Source organism: Schistocerca nitens, chromosome 9, assembly GCF_023898315.1.
Source record: "Schistocerca nitens isolate TAMUIC-IGC-003100 chromosome 9, iqSchNite1.1, whole genome shotgun sequence".
Taxonomy (NCBI): Eukaryota; Metazoa; Arthropoda; class Insecta; order Orthoptera; family Acrididae; genus Schistocerca; species Schistocerca nitens.
Window position 1 is genome coordinate 245,623,414 of NC_064622.1, and position 12,942 is coordinate 245,636,355.

Consider the following 12,942-nt stretch of genomic DNA (forward strand, 5'->3'; position numbering starts at 1 on the left):
CTAAGCTGCTACCACTGTGCTGTGTTTTATGTGGGCATGACAACCAACAAGCAGTATGTCTGTGTGAATAGCCACCGACAAATTGTGGCCAAGAAATAACTGGATCATCCTATTGCTGAGAACGCCGCCCAACACTTCTTCATTTCGATGACTGCTTCACAGCCTGTGCCCTTTGGATCCTTCCCACCACCACCACCACCACCACCACCACCACCACCACCACCACCACCTGAATTGCACAGGTGGGAACTCTCCCTGCAATATATCCTATGTTCCCCTAACCCTCCTGCCGGCCGGTGTGGCCGTGCGGTTAAAGGCGCTTCAGTCTGGAACCGCGTGACCGCTACGGTCGCAGGTTCGAATCCTGCCTCGGGCATGGATGTGTGTGATGTCCTTAGGTTAGTTAGGTTTAATTAGTTCTAAGTTCTAGGCGACTGATGACCTCAGCAGTTGAGTCGCATAGTGCTCAGAGCCATTTGAACCATTTGAACCTAACCCTCCTGGCCTCGATCTTGGTTAGTTATTGTCCTTACCCATCTAGCCTCTTCCCTGTTTGCATTCCAGCAGTACAAGGCTCTCTCTTCCACCAATGGACCCAGTTTTTCTACTTCTCTCCTTTTCCACTACCCCCCCCCCTCCCCTTCCTCTCTCTCCCACCCTCCATCTAAGCTTCTGACTGTACCTAGCTACCCTACCCTCTCTCCATCTCATACCTGCACACTCCCCCTAACAGCACTCTCGTCCCCCACTCCCATCCCGCTATCCCTCCCCCTTGCCACCCCAACCCACCTGGTTGCCCATCATGTGCTGCTGCTCGTAGTCTGGCTGCAGCTGCCAAAGATGGTGGCCGCGCGCGCGGGTGTGTGTGTGTGTGTGTGTGTGTGTGTGTGTGTGTGTGTGTGTGCGCCTTCTGACTGTGCGTCTGTCTAGCTGTCTCTATCTATTAATCATTTTCAACAAAGGCCTTGTTGGCTGAAAGCTCACTTCCTGACAGTCTTTTTGTTGTGCCTATCTGCAATTCAGCATCTCTGCTATATGGTGAGTAGCAACTATCCCTTTCATAATATTTTTCATTGTTTAATTTTACATTGATGGTGTACAAATAGGTAATGCACATTATTTATGTGCATAAATACCTGCAAGGGGGACCAAGAGTGGTGGGGGGAGCACTAACCCGCTCATGGAATCGAGCACAGGGCTCTCATTCATTACGCAGTTCTCCCACATTTCTGGTAGTCATTATCAGTGACTTCTCTGAACTGGAAGTTTGATGTCATGTCTTGGATTTGTTTGGTTGTCATACTATTCATAGGTAATTACACCTTCTCTTCTATGTGGCTGCAATTTTGGTGCTGTTCTGATGTTGTGATGACTGTGAAGCTGTAGAGAAAACCGCCAAAATGGTGTCTTCGATTGTTGCTTTGTCACTTCCTCATATTACCCTTATATAAATCCTGTAAGTTCCCAGAATAACATAAACCAGGCACCAGTACATGTGCCAATCATCCAGCCCCACAGTTCCCCGAAGGGCATATCCTCTCTTTGCTGCACAAAGGTATCACAACAGTAATTTATGTTTCCTGTGAATGAAGAGAACCCACAATGACTTGCTGTTTATACCTGGCCGAGCTACTGTAGAGAACTCTGACAAATGTGGCCAAGTTACGCTGTAGGTGTGTACCGTCATACTTGATCATAGGAGGTAAATCAATCAATCAAAAGAGATACTGTAATGTCATTTTCTGCAGTAGAAGAGAGGGGAGAAAAGTGTGAATTTTCAAGATCCATAACATGCACTGCCCAGGTACTGAATGATTCTAAAGCACTGTGGGGAGCAACCCAATGCTAGATGTAGGCATAGAGTTCGGTGGGTGTAGAGTTCAGTCATATGGTGTTATGTCTGCTGTACCCACCAATTGGAGGGTGGTTTTGGAAGGTTTCCCACATTCATCCAGTTGAGTGATGCCGCCCCCCACCCCCCTCCTCCAACAAATGCAAAAATTCTTAATTTTTTAAATTTTATTTTATTTATTCATTCATTTATTTTGAGTCATCAGTCTTCTGACTGGTTTGATGTGGCTTGCCAGGAATTCCTCTCCTGTCCCAACATTTTCATCCCACAATAGCACTTGCAACTTATGTCCTCAGTTATTTGCTGGATGTATTCCAATTTCTGCCTTCCTCTACAAGTTTTGCCTTCTACAGTTCCCTCTAGTACCATAGAAGTCATTCCCTGATGTCTTAACAGATGTCTTATCATCCTGTCCCTTCTCCTTGTCAGTGTTTTCCACATATTCCTTTCCCCTCTGATTCTGCACAGAACATCCCCATTACTCACCTTCTCAGTCCACTAATTCCCAGCATTTGTCTACAGCGCTACATCTCAAATGCTTCAATTCTCGTCTATTCCCGTTTTCTTTAAATCCATGTTTCACTACCATACTGTGCTCCAAATGTGTGGTCTGGGAAATTTCTTCCTCAAATTAAGACCTATGTTTGATACTATAGACTTCTCCTGGCCAGGAATTTTCTTCCTTCCAGGGCTAGTCTGCTTTTGATGTCGTGCTTGCTCCATCCATCACTGATTATTTTCTGCCCAGGTAGCAGAATTCCTTAACTTCATCTACTTAGTGACAATCAGTCCTGATGTTAAATTTCTCACTGTTCTCGTTTCTGATACTTCTCATTACTTACGTCTTTTTTAGATTTGCTCTCAGTCCATATTCTGCACTCATTATACTGTTCATTCTATTCAACAGATCGTGTAATTCTTCTTCACTTTTACTCTGGATAGTAATGTCATCATATCACTTTGAATTTTAGTTCCACTCCTGGACCTTTCTTGTATTTCCATCATTGCTTCTTCGATGTACAGATTGAACAGTAGGTCCAAAAGACTACATCCCTGTGTTACACCTTTTTTAATCCACCCACTTCATTCTTGGTCATCTACTCTTATTATTCCCTTTTGCCTTCTGTACGTATGGTATATTACTCATCTCTCCCTGTAGCTTACCCCTATGTTTCTCAGAATTTTGAACATCTTGCACCATTTTACATTGTCAAACACATTTTACAGGTCGACAAATTCTATGAACTGTCTTGATTTTTCTTTAGCCTTGCTTCCATTATCAACCCCAATGTGATAATTGCCTCTCCCATGCCTTTACCATTCCTAAAGCCAAACTGATCACCACCTCACACGCCCTCAATTTTCTTTTCCATTCTTCTGTTTATTAGCCTTGTAAGCAATTTGGATGCATGAGCTGTTAAGCTGATTGTGTGATAATTCTCGCACTTGTCGGCTCTTACAAACTTCAGAATTGTGTGGATGATATTTCTCTGAAAGCCAGGTGGTATGTCACCCGTCTCATACATTCTGTGTACTAACATGGATAGTAGTTATGTTGCCACTTCCCACAATGATTTTGGAAATTCTGATAGAATGTTCTGCCTTGTTTGATCTTAAGTCCTTGAAAGCTCTCTTAAATTCTGATTCTAATATTGGGTCCCCTATCTCGTCTATATTGACTTATGTTTCATCTTCTAACACATCAAACAAATCTTCCCTCTCATAGAAGCCTTCAGTGTACTCTTTCCAACTATCTACTACCTCCTCTACAGTTAACAGTGGAATTCCTGTTGCACTCTTAATGTTACCACACTTGCTTCTAATTTCACCAAAGGTTGTTTTGATTTTCCTATATGCTGAATTGGCCCTTCTGACAATCATTTCTTTTTAGATTTCTTCACATTTTACATGCAGCCACTTCGTCTTAGCTTCCCTGCATTTCCATTTTATTTCATTCCTCAGTGACTTGTATTTCTGTATTCCTGATTTTCCCTGAACATTTTGTACTTTCTTCTTTCATTCATCAACTGAAGTATTTCTTCTGTTACCCATGGCTTTCTTGCAGTTACCTTTTTTGTACCTATGTTCTTCTTTCCAACTGCTGTGATTGCCCTTTTCAGAGATGTCCATTCCTCTTCAACTGTACAGCCTACTTGGCTATTCTTTATTTACACCACTCAGTATTAATAGTAGAAAGCATAGAAGCAATGCAACACATAAGTGAATGTGATCAAATGTGAAAATATTTATTCTGTATTCTCCACTTCATGGAACGTTACAGTGGCATTTTTTGTTGGTTACATATGTTGGTATCAGACGTGGTTTTCTCAATCATTCTCATTCTTTGTATTTGAGATTTTTAGTTTCACTATCACCCTAACATTATTGGGATATAATACTTTTTGTGAATATTTTCTACTCATAAATAACAAGTCATTGGTTACCCTGGATGTATTTGAAGATACAATTTCAGATAGTTGACTAAGAAAGGTAGCATCTGTATTCAAAATAATGTATCTTACAAGGACCAAGTGGATGATTTTCAATTGTTTGAGCTGTCAAAATAAATACTTGAGGCACATGTTTTCAAACTCATTGAATAAGTTACATAAAAAAATAGCACTTTTAGAATTTTGCCTTCTTAGGTAAATTTCGGGACGTGCCATACTTGTGTGCCATTCCTTAAGGTACATTGCCTCTGGTTGAAAATGGGGCTAATAGATAACCCTTTTGTGGCTGCTAGGCCGTGCATCCAGCCTGCCCTATGTGGTGACTGAAACGAAAGTATTCTGTACATCACTGGTGGGCAGCTGACTCAGCCTATGACCTCTGCAGTCTGTGTCCAGTGTCAGCTAATTGCATGTTCCAGCAAACATAGAACCAATCTTCAACAATGTTCTTTATAAAATCAGTATCACAGTATACAGTCACAGTGCCCATAGGTTTTGATAATCACAAAAGAGAACTTCAACACTAATCTAGGCTTCCTGTTATAAGTTTGCCCTGGGCTGAGTAAAATTTTGTTTATAAAAATAAGAACTTTTATATTTGTGATTGGAAAATTCTGTAACTTGAGATTTACCCTAACGATATGCATGCCTGTAACATGTTTCAAGTTATAAACATTTAAAGTGAACAGTTCCTAGTGAAGACACCAAAAATTCAGACAGTCTTCTGTTATACACGGCAGCTAGTGTTAGAAACTGCATGTAATTTGATGCAGTGCTCGCCTCTTCTTACATCTGATAAGTGATTTGTGTAGAATAATTCTTGCCCTTTATCATTATGCATGTATGTGTCATGTATACTTTGTAGATTAGGAAATAAAATGCAGCTGCTTGACTCTGTGTACCATTTTCTGTTCAGTGTGGCAGCTGAGAGACTGCAGCTGTTCTGCTACACTGTTTGTCTTTTGTAACATCTGATTCTTCCATTCATTAGTATAATTCGTGCCCTTCAGATTACATATGTTTGTGCCAAATGTCATGTGTTCATTAGGAAATAAAATTGTATCTATTTGTTCAGCTTGTAAGCAGAAAGGAATCTTAAGCAGGTGAAAGCTGCAGCACTTTCTGACATAACAAATAATGGCAGTTAACAATGGTGTTGGCAGTAATGTTGACAGTAGTGAGTCGCCATTCTGTGGTGCATGTGTACCTGCTCCCGTGCCCAACCATCGGGTCCTCCTGCCTGCTAGGTGTAAATAAATGCCTCTAGATGTCTGGCTGTTCTACCTGCTAGGCGTACTTGTACACCTGTAGCTGTCTTTGTGCTGTATCTGCTGGGCATACATATATGCCCATAGCCTTGACAGGGTTAAGCCAGCTTCAGCTAAAAAAAAATTGTATAAATCAAATGTAATGAAAAGAATAGATTGTTACTCACCATAAAGATGACATGTTGAGTTGCAGATAGGCACAATAAAAAGAATGCTGCACATTGAACTTTTGGCCAAAGTCTTCTCCGGCTGGAACTGCTGGAGATTGCGGTCATCTGTGTGTGAGATGTGCCTGCTTATGTGAATGTAAGTGTGTTTTCTTTTCTGAAGAAAGTTTTGGCTAAAAGCTCAATGTGTAACAGCTTTTTGTTGTACCTGTCTGCAAAGTCAGTGTGGTATCTTTACGATGAGTAGCAATCTATCCATTTCACAATATTGTTGATTTTACTTTCTGGACTTCATTGTATGAGTCAAATATCTTATTTGGGAGGTGGATTAGCACTGCCAGATCTTCGATGGAATAGCGGACCAATAAAGTAATCGTATGACAACAGAAAACTGTTTGTTGGGAGTGTGTATATTAGATTAATGCTCCTGTCCTATAAAAGCTCCCGTCATCAACTGAACAAGAACAAAGATAGTGAGTTGTTACAATGGAGAAATGTGTACTTAGAGTGCATAATATGTGACCTTGTGGACTTCAGTCAAATTCAGTTTATATAAGTGTGCAGTATGCCATCTAGGTACACCTTTATTACACAAACTGCTTGTTGGATCATGAGTTTTCTGCTTCAGAGTTTTCAATTTTTCAAGGATACATCTGTACCAGAGAGGAATTCATGTGCAGGATATCCAAAAAGATTGTGGAAGGTCACATGCAAAAAAAAAGCCCTTCCAAAATTAGACTAGAGAGCACTAACAAAATATGAATGGCCACAACAAAATTTTGTAATTACAGAAACGGAGCAACTGATCTTTTGAAATAATACACATTTTGTTAAGGACTTTCAAGATTTAAAACTTGCTTTCTCTCCTCAAATCACTGATCTTTACACAAGTTCGCATTTTGTGGATTTCCTTAAATCTCCTTGTGCATCACTTGACTGTTAGCTAACAGGGCAATACTTTTTACTGTGGGGGGCTGTGTAAAGCACTAGTGATGTTAGACAATTTTCTGTACAATATAACAGTGATTCTAGTGAGAGAAAATGTGATAAAAATGAGCGATAATACCATTTTGTGTAAAATAGTTAATTAGTTAGTTATTTGCATGTTCCATAGATTATCTGGATGATTTTTTTTATCAAAATGATGTGAAATGAATCAATTTACAGGATATCCATCCATGATTAGTGTTAACATTAATGAAAACACTATTATTCTTAGTCTCATTCATGCAACTACATTTTCTACTTTACTGGCTACCAGTTTTTAAGTAGAAATTCATCAGTAGCTCTCTCTCTCTCTCTCTCTCTCTCTCTCTCTCTCTCTCTCTCTCTCTCCTCCCCCCCCCCCACCCATGCCGTACCATCTCCCTTGCTCCATTTCATTATTGGATATATATATATATATATATATATATATATATATATATATATATATATATATATATATATATATATATATATAAAAAGAAAGATGATGAGACTTACCAAACAAAAGCGCTGGCAGGTCGATAGACACACAAACAAACACAAATATACACACAAAATTCAAGCTTTCGCAACAAACTGTTGCCTCATCAGGAAAGAGGGGAAGGAGAGGGAAAGACGAAAGGATGTGGGTTTTAAGGGAGAGGATAAGGAGTCATTCCAATCCCGGGAGCGGAAAGACTTACCTTAGGGGGAAAAAAGGACAGGTATACACTCGCACACACACACATATCCATCCACACATACAGACACAAGCAGACACAGACAAATATGTCTGCTTGTGTCTGTATGTGTGGATGGATATGTGTGTGTGTGCGAGTGTATACCCGTCCTTTTTTCCCCCTAAGGTAAGTCTTTCCGCTCCCGGGATTGGAATGACTCCTTATCCTCTCCCTTAAAACCCACATCCTTTCGTCTTTCCCTCTCCTTCCCCTCTTTCCTGATGAGGCAACAGTTTGTTGCGAAAGCTTGAATTTTGTGTGTATATTTGTGTTTGTTTGTGTGTCTATCGACCTGCCAGCGCTTTTGTTTGGTAAGTCTCATCATCTTTCTTTTTAGATATATTTTTCCACGTGGAATGTTTCCCTCTGTTATATATATATATATATATATATATATATATATATATATATATATATATATATATATATATATATATATATATATATCAGTAGATGTGGTATTTTTGGGCTGTTGTTTTTGCTCTTATAAATGTGCATATCTTAGTCTTTGTTAATGTGCAGTTTATATTCCTTTGTCTTTTGTGGGAAGTTAAAAGCAGAAATGCAAAGACACTGTGTGTGCAGCAACTTGTATCTGCTTTAAAATTTATTATTTTGTATCCATTGCTGTGTGCATGCTGTAGACTCACATTTTGTTGCAGCACTGCAGTACATTTAAGTGTCATGGCATGCAATGAACCTATGTTCTCACTTCTTCTGGAGTCTGACGCAGATCTCAATCTGCGCACTGAGGAAGGGCACACCCCATTGTGGTTTGCACTGCTTGTTGGACCTCCATACAATGACAAGAGTTTTGCTGCTAGACTTATTAATGCAGGAGCTTCACCAAACCCAGTAAGTAAATTCGTTATACTCTTATTTCTGTGCTTCCAATTGAGGCAGTATAGTCTTCAAAGAAGTACCACTTTTCACAATTGTATTTCACACATATTTTCATTGTTTTCATGCAAGAAATTTCAATCATTGCATTTAAAATGAGCTTCCTTGAAATTGGTTACGTAGATTGTTACTGATCCTTTGTTATGGAAATCAGCTTCGAATTTCCAGTTTCTACAGTTGGCTTTTCAGCAGAGGTGGAATGATTAATATTAATATTTGTTATTTGTCTTCTACTAGAAACATGTAGTCAGATAAGATGGCAAACTGTTGGATCACTGAGATATTGAATTGAACTGATTTTAGGATCCAGCAGCAAACCTGAAGAGATTTCCATGTCAGATAAACAGTTCTAGCAAAGGCCTCTACTAACAAAAATCATGTAGTATGCTAGTGTGAAATGAAAAATATATGTTTCAAATGTATATGTTATGTACAAACATCATATTTGTGTGCAGTGTTTGATTTGCCACAGTAAGCACCAGTACGCCACATCGGTACCTCTGATGATGAAATCAGAGCAACAGATTTTGAGATTTGATGTGATTGAACTTTTGCTGTGCTTGAAGCTGTGTAAAACAGATTTTGTATTCCCACTTTTAAAATGCTCAGAAAAGCTGTAAACATTTTAAGAAGTCTAAATTTAAAAAAAAGCTCTATGGAAAGTCACAGTACTGGAACCTCTATTTTTACTGATAAAGCACTGTCTGAACAAGCCACTTATAAGTGGCAGTAAAGACAACGATACTAAATGCCATTCTGATAATGGTATCCAAATCGTGGAATGAATATGATAATGGTGAGTTCGTAACAACTGACTTTTTGAATCAGCATTTTGTTGTTTTGAGCCTTGTACTCTTGTCTCCTTGGCTGGGATGGTGTCAACAAGCTCAATATTTAATGAAGATGTAATTTCTATGAAACACTTTTGTGAACCTGTGGAAGGCTTCATTGTTCTTTTCAAGAAAATTCCCAATATTTTGGATCCTAAGTGTCAGCTGTGTATCAGTTCTGGAAGTCAATGAAAGATGCAGATTATTGATGTCCTAGTACCAGAGGACAGCAGCTTGTGTTGCCACATTGCATAAACAGCCATTACTGATCAGTTACCAGATGAAACAGAAATGAGTTGTTGTACCCAGAGTATGATCTAAAACCACGAAGATTATTTGCTAATGAGCAAGCCTATCTTAGCTCGTCACTGCCATCCAATTTACTGTAAAAACAGCAGGAGGGGTGAGTGTGTGGGACGGCAAGTTAATAATTATAATGTTATAGTCCGACATCTGTGACGTTGGTAGTTGTACTACACAGTCTTATTCACGTGAGCCTAGTAACTAATCCTGTGGTCAGCCAGAAAGCGAAGGGCAACCTAGTGCCCTTAGTTTCTAGTCTGCCCGGCCACATTCTGGTCCAGCCCATTGAAAGAAATGTTTCTATTGTCCTTCTACTTAGCGGGATCAGGACTATGATTTTAAATGAAAGTATAAAGTTCTAGTTAACACGTAGATTGAGCAAAGTTTCTCACATACAACACATTGAAATTCACTATGTTCAATAGACAGTAAATCTTTCTATGATAGATAGCACAACTAGCAGTTCAGAGGCAACCTCTATGGTACGTTCCTACCAGATTGTCTTTTGCCCTGACTAATACTCAAATGAATGTTCAACATACAGTTCAAAAGTAATGCTTGCCATAAGAGTGGAAATAATAGTCACCATTTGCCCATCGAGTTTAATTATCATGGACAGCACACTAACAGTTACTTTGGTGAATTTTAAGCAATCCATGATGGTGTACAGTCCTCGCGAGTTCACTATCCATTTTTACTGCAAATACACGATTTGTCACAGTCTGACTCTGACGTCATCTGAGGCAGAGCGGGATCTGACATTAAACAGACATGGATCTTACAGTGGTTGAGTGCGAAGTAAACCTTCCTACTGCCTCTCGGGCTGTATTTATATAGGTGCCGCAGCGGACAGCCGAGGCAACATCTTTTGTGATGATGATGTTTGGTTTGTGGGGCGCTCAACTGCGCGGTTATCAGCGCCTGTACAAATTCCCAACCTTTGCTCAGTCCATTCTCACCACTTGGATGATTGATGATGAAATGATGAAGACAGCACAAACACCCAGTCATCGTGAGGCAAACATCTGTTGTCCACTGCCTGACACACGGCAGCAGCCTCAGAATGACTGCTTTCTCGGGCACATAATCTTTAATAACATAGTTATGAATTAATTTAGAATCTTCTTAATTTTTATTTGTGTTCAGGTAAGTTGTTTGAAAGTACAGAAAAAGTTTCAGCTTGCTTGAATAAAAACTTTGCCCTCTAGAATTTTTATAGTGGAACTAACAGTAGATTGTTACCTCTGACCCATACCTTTACTAGAACTTGTTTTGAATGATATTAATACAGCAACTCTAAAATTTGGTATCACTCTATTATTTGGTATGTTTTATCAGCTGCTTTAACCAAAATTTTCTATCATTAAAATTACAGGTACTTAATCTACTACAATTTGGTATATTTTAGCTACAAAATTTGTTTTCACTTAATTACCCAAAAACTATAAGATTTGCTTAACGTGTGTCTCAGTTATTATTTTTAGGGTGAACTGAAGCATAAACCAAATTTTTACATTCGTAAGTCCTTTATTTAGCACCCTCCAGTTTTTCTAAAAACATGGATTCCGGTCGTAATTATCGGTCTTTTGTTTTGAAACTTGCACCACTTATTTATGAGCTCTAAAGGCATATTCTGGCTTTCTAACTGTATTATTTAGCAATTTCCATTTTCCTCTTAAAACAGCATTTTTACAGAAACTGTCAAGTCTAGGTACATAAAGACTTGATATTTGAAACATTACTATACTGAAATATATTTTTAAAAAGTTTTAAACATAAATTTTGACTTTTAATTTTATACTTAATTGTGGTTCAATAATTGTGTGCTACGCGTGGACGCGTTCATGTGACTTGGCGCTACTAGCAGTGAACTGGGGTAAGTCCCAGCACACTCACTCACCTCTGTATCTCACGCATGATAGAGTGCTTGCTTTGCTTCAGGTGGAGCAACATTATGTTCAGTCATGAAAAGAAAATTCTGCCTTCGTGTGGCTGTTTGCAGTGCCATCACAACTAGGAGTGTGTCGGACAGCAATATATTGCTCCAACAAGGAGCCTCATGATGTAGGATGCTACACCCTGCACAGAACATAATGATCTGATGATCATTTTAGGCAACACTGAACATCCCAGTGTACATCCAGAACATCAGTCATCCCATCTGTTGCCATTTGTATTGCACTTGCAGTTGATGCTCATTGACACAGTTCTGACACTAATCAGTGCTCTCTCAAAGACATGCGTCTGGTTATCTGGCCAACATGATAGTGAGAACTGCTCATTATTGACCAGACATGTGATATGATGGGATGACGTCTAATCTGATGTCCATCAACACTAAACACCCTTCATAAATTTCGAAAACTTGTAGAAGAATACTTTCTTGCAATAAGACATCCCATACCTCCAAGATCATTTCTCTGCCTAATTGCAGCACTACATTGTTGACAGAGGAGTCTATACAAGAAACTGAAGTTACTACCAAAGACAGTCTGTCCTTTCTTGTGGCAGCCTGTGATTATGTCCATATATGGTTTCAATCTAGATAATTTGTAAATGAAATTTGTCAAGTGGGGCCTTTGCTCCAGGAGTTTGCTAGTGTATTATTAACTTCACATTCCTATTATGATACTGAAATGTCTCCAAACATTAGAAACTTTTTTTTTTTTTTTTTTAGGAAATACAACAAACTCTACTTTCAGACAATACTGAGGTGCCCATGGTGTAGTCATAAAAATAAAAAGACTGACAAGAAATTGTTTTTGAAACATTTTCTGTGAGTAATCACTCTCAAAATACTTTGGAAAATCTTTGAAGTTTGACAGCATTGATATTGTATGTAATGAGAATTGCTTATTGTTTTCCCAGTCATGGATTTTTTTGCACAAATTTCCTTATTTTACATAAAGTTGCCACATCCGATTCTAGAGTAGAAATGCTGAGTGAAATAATAACAATTTCTCCAATAAAATTTGACTTGTAACAGCATACACTTAAAATAGTTCATGTTCACTTTTATTCACTATGAACTATGCATATAAGTGCAAGGTGTGATTAAAAAGTAATAGGAATTTTTTAATTTCACAGGCTTTATAAATCCGGTTTTCAATTTTTTATATTGTTGATTTTCAATTTTTTTTTATGTTGTTGGTACACATGTTTGCATTTTCAGCTGTTATGTAAAAAGGGTGTTTCAAAAAGGACTTTGTAGCTTTGAAAATTCATAGAAATTAATTCATAGTACCTACAGAGGTGTCAATTTGTAGGAAAATACATCAAGTTTTGCCTCATGTAGTTCACTAGTGCCGAATTGCACCGTAAGGAGTGCTAGTGGCAGTTGTGTTAATGATGGCTGTCTACACTGGACTCAAGCATGCTAGCTGTGTGTTTTGGTTTGATGAATCAAACTCGGTGGCAACAGTTCAGCATAATTTCCATACCAAGCATGCTAAAGGTCCTCCTAGCA

General features: G+C 38.7%; 1 protein-coding gene across 3 annotated transcripts in view; it reads left to right on the forward strand.

The window, feature by feature from the left end:
* The window catches only part of LOC126203252 (rabankyrin-5), a 621,526-nt gene that overhangs the window by 295,864 nt on the left and 312,720 nt on the right, over nt 1–12,942 (forward strand). For all 3 annotated transcript variants that reach the window (XM_049937508.1, XM_049937507.1, XM_049937506.1), the window contains exon 9: nt 8,106–8,298. In XM_049937508.1, coding sequence (XP_049793465.1) covers nt 8,106–8,298 — 193 coding nt within the window. The remainder of the gene's footprint in view (nt 1–8,105; nt 8,299–12,942) is intronic.